At 63.7% G+C, this 9,587-nt stretch overlaps 2 protein-coding genes across 5 annotated transcripts; both read left to right on the forward strand.

The window, feature by feature from the left end:
• Window positions 1–30: 30 nt before the first annotated feature.
• On the forward strand, window positions 31–6,553 carry POLR3C (RNA polymerase III subunit C). Its single transcript, XM_032982155.2, has 15 exons — window positions 31–94; window positions 801–977; window positions 1,414–1,669; window positions 2,001–2,186; window positions 2,308–2,396; window positions 3,095–3,199; window positions 3,391–3,483; window positions 3,655–3,735; window positions 4,091–4,142; window positions 4,220–4,280; window positions 4,355–4,505; window positions 4,607–4,708; window positions 6,035–6,084; window positions 6,207–6,356; window positions 6,459–6,553. Exons 2-15 carry the CDS (start codon window positions 831–833, stop codon window positions 6,538–6,540), a joined length of 1,605 nt encoding a protein of 534 aa, XP_032838046.2. The 5' UTR covers window positions 31–94; window positions 801–830; the 3' UTR covers window positions 6,541–6,553.
• A 349-nt stretch (window positions 6,554–6,902) lies between these two features.
• On the forward strand, window positions 6,903–9,468 carry NUDT17 (nudix hydrolase 17). 4 transcript variants are annotated; one of them, XM_042784667.1, is made up of 8 exons: window positions 6,903–7,274; window positions 8,043–8,165; window positions 8,258–8,420; window positions 8,500–8,555; window positions 8,646–8,738; window positions 8,866–8,964; window positions 9,059–9,195; window positions 9,295–9,468. In XM_042784667.1, exons 1-8 carry the CDS (start codon window positions 6,963–6,965, stop codon window positions 9,446–9,448), a joined length of 1,137 nt encoding a protein of 378 aa, XP_042640601.1. In that variant the 5' UTR covers window positions 6,903–6,962; the 3' UTR covers window positions 9,449–9,468. The 4 variants fall into 4 exon arrangements, with proteins under 4 accessions (XP_042640601.1, XP_042640599.1, XP_042640600.1 ...); XM_042784668.1 differs by lacking the exon at window positions 6,903–7,274 and adding an exon at window positions 7,581–7,630 and having other exon boundaries at window positions 7,666–8,165; XM_042784665.1 differs by lacking the exon at window positions 6,903–7,274 and having other exon boundaries at window positions 7,428–8,165.
• The last annotated feature ends 119 nt before the right edge of the window (window positions 9,469–9,587 follow it).

Genomic DNA, 9,587 nt, shown 5'->3' on the forward strand with positions numbered 1-9,587 from the left:
TCCTCCGGGAGGTGCGGAGGCGCCCGGAAGTGGCGGGCGGAGAACCGGAAGTACCGGTTGCCATGGCGGCCGCATGGGCCTAGGCCGGGCCTGGGTGAGTGTAGAGCTCGGCGGGTCCCCGCGGCCGGGTTGGTGCCCCCCGGGAGGGGACACAGTGACCCCGACCCCTCTGACAGCACCCCAACTCTCGGGGAGGGGTCCCACGTGGGAGGGGGACACAAGGGACCCAGCAGCCTCTGCACCCTGATGGGGGGGGTGGGAGCTGCGGATCCAGGGTCCCTCTGACAGGGCTGCCACCCCCCCCCGGAAGGGGACAGGGACCCCCGTGACGGGACTGCCACCCCCGAGAGGGGACAGGGACCCCTGTGACATGGCTGCCATACCCTGGGAGGGGACAGGGACCCCCGTGACGGAGCTGCCACCCCCGAGAGGGGACACAGGGATCCCTGTGACATGGCTGCCACCCCCGGGAGGGGACAGGGACCCCTGTGACAGAGCTGCCATACCCTGAGAGGGATGGAGCTGCCACCCCCGAGACGGGACACAGGGACCCCTATGACATGGCTGCCACCCCCGGGAGGGGACAGGGACCCCTGTGACCGGGTTGCTATCCCCTGGGAGGGGATATAGGGACCAGCCATGTGCCAAAGTCCTGTCCCCTCTGTGTCCCACCCCTGCGCCAGGGGCTGTTTCCCCTCCAGACTCAATTTCCCCCACTGCACCCATTCTGGCGGGGAGCACAGCCCCCCCCTGCCCCGTCCCCCCATAACAGCCCCGATAACGCCGGTGCCCTTCCCCAGCACCGCCGGGTGTTTTAACCCACCGTCGAGATGACTCAGGCAGAGATAAAGCTCTGCTCCCTCCTGCTGCGAGAACATTTTGGGGAGATTGTGGAGAAGATAGGCACTTACCTTATCAGGACGGGCACCCAGCCGCTGCGGATGATTGTCAATGACACGGGGCTGTTGCTGGATCAGGTACGGCCCAAATTCGCCCGTGGTGGCGTTCAGTAACGATGGACAGCCCGTGCTGTCTGTCCCCACTGCTGCTCCTGAGGGAGAAACTGGTGGGGAAAACCTTGAGAAGGACAAATGAGCGCTTTGCTGCTTGCAAAATAATCAGGTGGGTTTTCTTAAGCGGGAGAGGTGGTTCGTTATCTCACTTAAAAAAAATAATCTGGGAAGGAGGGGAGTAACTCTGACTTCTTGGTGGGGAGCAAAGGCAGGGAAGAGAGTCCAGAGCGATGGGGATGGTGTGCAGGGACAAAGTGGTGACACAAACGCCGAGCGGGTCCCAACGGGGGGGAAATGGTGGCTGGGCAGGGAGGAAATGCTCTGCGACCGCCACAAAGTGGGGGTGAGCACGGCAAGGGCTTCTCTGCCACGTAACCGAGCCCCGCTCTGCCCCGGGCAGGTTAAAAAAGCCCTTTGTGTCCTCATCCAACACAACCTGGTGACGTACCAGCTGCAGAAGCGAGGTTTCGTGGAGTACGAGGCCCAGTGCAAGCGGGTCCTGAGGATCCTGCGCTACCCGCGTTACATCTACACCGCCAAGACCCTCTACAACGACACGGGCGAGCTCATTGTGGAGGAGCTGCTCCTCAACGGCAAAATGACGATGAGTGTGGTGGTGAGGAAGGTGGCGGACAGGCTGACCGAAACGATGGAAGGTGGGAAGCTCCTCTCCTTCAAAAAAAGGGATCTGGGAGCGGGAGGAGGTGCAGCGGCTGCCGGAGGCCGGTTTTGCTCAGTGAATCTGGTACCAGAGGCTCCTGGGGCTGTGTTGCGGCGGAAAGCTGGTGGTGAACTTGGAGAAGAAGCCACCCAAAGTGACCCAGCTGCCTGAGGGGGTTATAAATGGTGACCACTGCCCCAACGCAGCCCCTGAGCAGCCCGTTCATGGTGGTTTTTTGAGGACTGCAGGGTCACATTGTCCTTGAGCTGCAGGACCAACATGGGGCTGGCAGAGCTTGACGTCGCCGTCTCTCTCCTCTGCCCTAGACGGGAAAACCATGGATTACGCTGATGTCTCCAACACGTTTGTGCGCCTGGCAGACACTCACTTCGTGCAGAGGTGCCCGCAGGTCCCCGAAACCCCCGAGACCCCCAGCACGCTGCCTCCCCCTGCGCCCACGTTGGTGATCAACGAGAAGGACATGTACGTCGTGCCCAGGCTGAACCTCGTAGGTGAGGAGCCCATCGGGGTAACCCCAGATGGTCAGGGGGGTGCCTGGGGAGCGCTCGGCCACACGCTGTGCGCCTGGGACCGGGGTTTTTAAAAGCAAACGGCGTCTTCTTGGTTTGGCAGGGAAAGGGAAACGGAGACGCTCGTGTGACGAGGAAGAGGACAGCGAACGCAAGGCGAAAAAGCAGAAGCAGGATGGAGAAAGCTCAGAGGTACTGGGGAGGCTGCAGCCAAGGCAGTAAATTGGAGCTGGGCCTGCAGCACGGGGAGGCAGCTGCCTCTTGGGCAGGACGATGCCTGTGTCCTACGTGGAGCCTTGCTGGGGACGCGCCTCTGTCCCCGTCCTGCCAAGGGCTGAGCTCTTCCTCCTCCTCTGAGCTTATGGGCTCGAGGCATCCAACCTCTTCCCAAACACATTCTCCTGGAGAGACCAAACGAGCAGTTTTGTGGTTCCTCTCCCGTTGTTTTTGTGGTTCCTCTCCCTCAGTTTTGTGGCTCTTTCCCCTCAGTTTTTGTGGCTCTTTCCCCTCAGTTTTTGTGGGTCCTCTCCCTCAGTTTTTGAGGGTCCTCTCCCTTGATTTTTGAGGATACTCTCCCTCACTTTGTGGCTCTTTCCCCTCACTTTTTGTGGCTCTTTCCCCTCACTTTTTGTGGGTCCTCTCTCCCACTTTTTGTGGCTCTTTCCCCTCAGTTTTTGTGGGTCCTCTCCCTCAGTTTTTGTGGGTCCTCTCCCTCAGTTTTTGTGGGTCCTCTCCCTCAGTTTTTGTGGCTCTTTCCCCTCACTTTTTGTGGCTTTTCCCCCTCACTTTTTGTGGCTCTTTCCCCTCACTTTTTGTGGCTCTTTCCCCTCACTTTTTGTGGCTCTTTGCCCTCACTTTTGTGGCTTCTTTCTCTCACTGTTCCCCCACAGCCTCCACCCGATGACGGCATTTACTGGCAAGTCAACATCGACCGGTTCCACCAGCATTTTCGAGACCAGGGGATCGTCAGTGCCGTGGCCAACCGCATGGATCAGGTTGGTGGAAGTGCTCAGAAACCCCCTGCAGTCGCTCTCCATGTCACAGGGGGGATCTTGATGGTCGTGGTCAAGGTGGGGAGGTTTTAAACCCAGCTCTGGAGCCATCAGGGGTGGCCCCGCTGCTGCGGGAAGAGCTCAGGACAGAGGGTCTCCCCCACTAAAAGCTGTTTCTTTCCCCCCAAAACCAGACCAGCAGCGAAATAGTGCGGACGATGCTGCGGATGAGCGAAGTCACCACAACCTCCAGCGCACCGTACACCCAGCCGCTCTCTTCCAACGAGGTTGGGTCCTGCCCCTGAGAAGTCGGGGCGTAGCCGAGGCCCTTGTCCCCTTGCACAGCCCCAGCACCGCGCTTGGATCGGGCAGGAAAAGTCTGTAAAGCACCTGCAGATTTAGAAAAGCTGATTATTCCATTTTACCCCTTTATATTCTGTCTGGTTTCCCTCCTGTAGATATTCAGATCTCTTCCAGCTGGATACAACATCGTGAAGCAAGTTTTGGACCAGTATCTCACCCTGTTAGCAGACGACCCGGTAAGAAACACCTGATTATCTTTACTGCCCGAATGTGGGAACTTGGTTTTGTGAAGAAGCTCCGTGTCGAGCTCCTGGCACCTCAAGTCTGCACCACGTGCTGCCTCCCCTTTAGCCACGTGCTGGGGAGATCTCAGACCGAGGGAGAAGCAGTTTTCTACTGATATTTAAAAGATGCTGAAAGTGTTAAGAAAATATGGCCGATGTTCTTAGGTTGTTAAGATCAGAGATTTTTTTTTTTTCTTTTTTTTTTCATAAAATCTACATAGTACTTTTTATGATCAAGATTTTAAGAAAATCGGGATTTTTATTACTTTGGGATGTACTGAACTTTTTGTTTTTTCTTCTCTCACAGCTCGAGTTTGTGGGTAAATCTGGCGACAGCGGCGGGGGCATGTACACCGTCAGTATCCTTTGTGGGTGAAGTCCCTGACCCAGCGATTCCCGAGTGCCGGTGTTATCCCTTGACCTTGATCTCATCCAGATCTCCACAAGGCCCTGGCGTCCCTGGCGACGGCAACCCTGGAGTCCATCGTGGAGGAGAGGTGAAGCAGCAATTTGGAGCCTTCTTTACCCTTTCTCGCTTCCGTCCGCTGATTTATTTTCCTCTGCCACTCAGGTTTGGTTCCCGCTGCGCCAGGATATTCCGCCTGCTCCTGCGAAAGAAGCATTTGGAGCAGAAGCAAGTGGAGGATTTTGCCATGATCCCAGCCAAGGAAGCCAAGGACATGCTCTACAAAATGCTGTCGGAGAACTTCGTGTCCCTGCAGGTGAGGTGGCCAGCGGGAAGGTGACGCAAGGACCTCGTGTCACCCGAGAGAAGGTGTGGGCAGGGAATGAACGTCCTTCCCCTCCTCTCGCCCACCGGCAGGAGATTCCCAAGACTCCGGACCACGCGCCGTCCCGCACCTTCTACCTCTACACCGTGAACGTCCTCTCCTCCGCGCGGATGCTGCTGCACAGGTGCTACAAGGTGCGTCCCGGCCGCCGCCGGGGACAGTCCCGCAGACCCGCCAGTGGCTCCGCTCGCTCTGCCTGTCCCCGGAGGCCACCGGCGCTGCCTGGACCCCAGTCGGGTCCCTGCGTGGCCTCCGTCCACACCACCATCCCCAAGCGGGGCGGGAGGTCCAGGCCCCCAGGCACGCTGCTGCTCTGGGAGATGGAGCCCAGCAGCTTGCTGCCACCACCACGCATGGTTCTCCTCCTCCTCCTCCTCCTCCACCACCACACCTGGTTCTCCTCCTCCTCCTCCACCACCACGTGTGGTTCTCCTCCTCCTCTTCCTCCACCACCACTCATGGTTCTCCTCCTCCTCTTCCTCCACCACCACTCATGGTTCTCCTCCTCCTCTTCCTCCACCACCACTCATGGTTCTCCTCCTCCTCCTCCTCCTCCTCCTCCTCCACCACCACGCGTGGTTCTCCTCCTCCTCCTCCACCACCATGTGTGGTTCTCCCCCTCCTCTTCCTCCACCACCACGCATGGTTCTCCCCCTCTTCCTCCACCACCACGCATGGTTCTCCTCCTCCTCCTCCTCTTCCTCCACCACCACGCATGGTTCTCCCACTCCTCCTCTTCCTCCACCACCACGTGTGGTTCTCCCCCTCCTCTTCCTCCACCACCACGCATGGTTCTCCCCCTCTTCCTCCACCACCACGCATGGTTCTCCTCCTCCTCCACCACCACATGTGGTTCTCCTCCTCCTCTTCCTCCACCACTACACGTGGTTCTCCCCCTCCTCTTCCTCCACCACCATGCATGGTTCTCCTCCTCCTCTTCCTCCCCACCACGTGTGGTTCTCCCCCTCCTCCTCCTCCACCACCACTCATGGTTCTCCTTCTCCTGCTCCTCCACCACCACGAATGGTTCTCTTCCTCATCCTCCTCCTCCATCACCATGCATGGTTCTCCTCCTCCACCACCACATGTGGTTCTCCTCCTCCTCTTCCTCCGCCACCACACATGGTTCTCCTCCTCTTCCTCCTCCTCTTCCTCCACCACCACACATGGTTCTCCTCCTCTTCCTCCTCCTCTTCCTCCACCACCACACATGGTTCTCCTCCTCCTCCTCCATCCATGGTTCTCCTCCACCACCTCCCACAAGTGGGGGCGGCTCTTGGGCCACCCCCACGCGTCCCCTCGCAGCCCCCAACCCCCGGAGCGACGCTCCTGGGTGTACCAGCCACCCCCCTCCACCCTGGGGACTCCCGGGGGTGGGTGCCGGGGGGGGGGGGGGGGGGCAGCAGCACCCCCATTTCACCCCCGCCTCGGGTCTCACCCTGCCCCGCTTCCCTTCCCAGAGCGTGGCCAACCTGATGGAGCGGCGTCAGTACGAGACCAAGGAGAACAAGTGAGCGCCGGGGCTCGGGTGTCGGGAAGACGGGGTGGTGGATTGGGGGGGCAGGTGGGGGGGGCTGAAGCCATTTTCGTGCCCGGCCCCCCCCCCCACCCCCCCCCCGCTCTGCCCCGCAGGAGGCTGCTGGAGAAGTCGCAGCGGGTGGAAGCCATCCTGGCCTCCATGCAGGCCACCGGCGCCGAGGAGGCGCAGCTGCAGGAGATCGAGGAGATGATCACGGCCCCCGAGCGCCAGCAGCTGGAGACCCTCAAACGCAACGTCAACAAGTGAGCGCTGCCAAGGGGGGGGGGGGGGGGGGGCACGGGGGGGGGTTTGGGGACCCCACCATCGCCCTGCCCTTCCCACCCCCCCACCCTGCGTCCCCCCAGGATCGACGCCAGCGAGAACCAGGTGGACGAGACCATCTTTGTGCTGGAGTCCTTCATCGAGAGCAGCGTGAAGAAGCCCTGAGGGGGGGGGGGGGCGTGGGTGGCGTGGGGGGGGGGGCGTGGGGGGGGGGGGGCGTGGGGGGGTCACGCGCCCACCCGCCGTGGCTGCTGGGGACAATAAAGCAGAAGCCAGCACTGGTGGCTGTGAGGGGCAGCGGCGTCCCCCGTGCCTGGGGGGGGGGGGAGTTTTTGGGGGGGTTTAATGGCTGAGTTGGGGGACACCATCGTGTGTGTGTGTGTGTGTGTGTGTGTGTGTGTCCATGTGTCTGTGGGTCCCGTGTCCGTGTGACCCGTGTGTGTGTGTGTGTCCGTGTGTGTCTCTGTGTGTCCCCGTGTCTATGTGTCTGTGTCCACATGCGTGTGTCCATGTGTCCGCATGTGTGTCCATGTGTCTCCATGTATCTGTGTCCGCGTGTCTGGGTCTCTGTGTCCACTTGACCCATCATGTCTGTGTGTTTGTGTCTGTGTGTCCGTGTGTGGGTCTCGTGTGTCCACGTGTCCCGTGTCTGTGTGTCCATGTCTGCGTGTCCGTGTGTCTGTGTCCATGTCCGCGTGTGTCCGTGTGTCCGTGTCTGTCTGTCCGTGTGCCCCGCCGCCGGCAGGGGGCGCACTCGCCGCCTCACCCCGCCCTGTGGAGGCCACGCCTCCGGGCTAGGCCACGCCCCCTCGGCCCTTGCAGCGCCCATGGCGGGGCCGGGGCGCGTGTTGGTGCACGTGCGGCGGGGCGGGGCTGAGCGGCCGGCGCAGTTCGGGCAGGTACCGGGGGGAGAGGGCGGTGTGCAAAGGGGGGGCGGGGCGTGTGCAAAGGGGGGGGCGGGGGCGTGTGCAAAGGGGGGGGGGGGGCGTGTGCAAGGCGGGGGGGGGGGAAGAAGGGAGAGTGAGCGAGGGGCGGGCACGGGGGGGCGCGTTTGCGCATGCGCAAGGCGGAAAGGGTTTGGGGGGTGTGGCCATCGTGGTGCCATGGCGGTGGCCAACGCGGTGGCCATCAAGGAGCCAGGGCGGTGGCCATCGCGGTGCCACGGCAGCATCCAGCACGATGGCCAGCACAGTGCCAGGGCGGTGGCCACGGTGGTGGCAATGCTGTGGCAGTGGCCAGCACGGTGGCCACTGCAGTGGCCATCAAGGAGTCAGGGCGGTGGCCATGGTGGTGGCCATCAAGGAGCCAGGGTGGTGGCCATCGCGGTGCCGTGGCAGCGGCCAGCACGATGGCCAGCACAGTGCCAGGGCGGTGGCCACGGTGGTGGCAATGCTGTGGCAGTGGCCAGCACGGTGGCCAACGCGGTGGCCATCAAGGAGCCAGGGCGGTGGCCATGGTGGTGGCCATCAAGGAGCCAGGGTGGTGGCCATCGCGGTGCCGCAGCAGCATCCAGCACGATGGCCAGCACAGTGCCAGGGCGGTGGCCATGGTGGTGGCAATGCTGTGGCCAGCACGGTGGCCATCAAGGAGCCAGGGCGGTGGCCATCGCGGTGCCGTGGTGGTGGCCACGTCGTCGTGGTCCTGTGTGTGTGTGTCCCCCCCCCCAGAGCGTCACCGGCACCTTCTGCCCGCCGCACGCGGACGCGGCCCTGGTGAGCTGCGGTTTGCACCGCGGCCGCTTCCTCCTCTCGGACACGACCTTCCCCGGCTCCACCACCGCCCTCCTCAAGGTGGGGGGGGTGTGGGGAGGGGGGGGGGGTCAGCGGTGCCCCCCCCCACCCCCAAATGTCCCCGTGTCCCCTCACGGCCCCGCTCCCCACAGAGACCCCCCTTCTGCCCCGCCAAGCGCCTGCCGCCGCTCCTCCCCGCCGCGCCGGGGGTGGCCGCGGGGGTGGCCGTGCTGCTGCAGGCCAGCACCGGCCGCATCCTGCTCACCCGCCGCGCCGGCGCCCTCAGCACCTTCCCCGGCGTCTGGGTGCCGCCCGGTGAGTTTTGGGGGGGGGGGGATACGGGGTGCTGAGTCCTTCAGGGTGCCCCCCGCAACCCGCTCATCCCTCCTCGCAGGTGGGCACGTGGAGCCGGATGAAGAGGTGAGGGGACAACATGGTGACAGCGCCTGGGTGAGTTTGGGGGGGGGGGGGGGGCCAGAGCACTGTGACCCCCCCCTACACCCCCCCCCCCCCCCCCCCAAACTGTCTCCTTGGCTGTAGCTGCTGGCCGGGGGGCTGCGGGAGCTGGCGGAGGAGACGGGGCTGCGCCTGGCAGCGGGGACCTTCTCCTGGAGGACGCTCGGCCTCTGGGAGGTAACACCCCGCTGCGGGGGGGGGGGGGGCTCAGCACCGCGCCGGCCCCCCCAGGGAGCTGAGCACCCTTGGGTGGTGGTGGTGGGAAGGGGGGGGTGTGTCACCTCACATCTGGACGTCCCCGCAGTCCATCTACCCCCCCCGGCTGAGCCAGGGGCTGCCGCGCCGCCACCACATCGTCACCTACCTGCTGCTGCGCTCCGCCGAGTGCCACCGGCGGCTGGAGGTGAGCGAGGGGCTGGGGACGCGGGGGCTGGGGGGGGGGGGGACACCCACACACACCCCCACCCCCCCCAACTGAGCGCTGCCTCGGGGCGCAGGCCGGGATGAGCCCCAGCGCCGGCGAGGTGAGCGCCTACGCCTGGCTGGAGCCCCCGGTCCTGGAGGCCATCGCAGCCACCGAGGAGGGAGCCGAGAGGTCGGGCGCCGTCCCCGAGGCGCTGCCGGACGCCGTGGGGTGAGGAGGCCTCGGGGCCAGGAGCGGGTGGCAGGAATGGGGTGCAGAGCCCTGAGCCCCCCCCCCCCAAAGTCCCTCATCGCCTTTCCCCCTCCTCAGCATCACGGAGCTGAGCGGCGGCACCACCCGCGTCCCCACCGGCACCTTCCTGAGCGCGGCCGGAGGCGGCCAACGCGTCAGCACCGGCACCAAGTTCGCCCTCGGGCGCTGGCTGGAGGCGCGGGGGGGAGCCCGGTCCTACACCCCAGAATAAAAACTACTGCCCGTGGGGAAGCGGTTTGTGGTTATAAAAGGGGGGGGGGGGGGGGGTGTTGACCCCTGGCAGGCCCTGGAGCCGGGCAGGGGGGAGAGCAAAGCAGAGGGAGGGGACGCGGTGCCGCCTCGCCCACATC

This window comes from Tyto alba, unplaced genomic scaffold (assembly GCF_018691265.1).
Source record: "Tyto alba isolate M040663 unplaced genomic scaffold, T.alba_DEE_v4.0 Super-Scaffold_8, whole genome shotgun sequence".
Lineage (NCBI taxonomy): Eukaryota > Metazoa > Chordata > Aves > Strigiformes > Tytonidae > Tyto > Tyto alba.

Coding starts and splice junctions, on each gene's coding strand:
- POLR3C (XM_032982155.2), top strand. CDS start 831: ATGACTCAGGCAGAGATAAAGCTCTGCTCCCTCCTGCTGCGAGAACAT. Junction 2,397..3,094: donor AGGATGGAGAAAGCTCAGAG/GTACTGGGGAGG, acceptor GTTCCCCCACAG/CCTCCACCCGATGACGGCAT. Junction 3,484..3,654: donor AGCCGCTCTCTTCCAACGAG/GTTGGGTCCTGC, acceptor TCCCTCCTGTAG/ATATTCAGATCTCTTCCAGC.
- NUDT17 (XM_042784665.1), top strand. CDS start 7,479: ATGGCGGTGGCCAACGCGGTGGCCATCAAGGAGCCAGGGCGGTGGCCA. Junction 8,166..8,257: donor CCACCACCGCCCTCCTCAAG/GTGGGGGGGGTG, acceptor CGCTCCCCACAG/AGACCCCCCTTCTGCCCCGC. Junction 8,421..8,499: donor CGGCGTCTGGGTGCCGCCCG/GTGAGTTTTGGG, acceptor CCCTCCTCGCAG/GTGGGCACGTGGAGCCGGAT.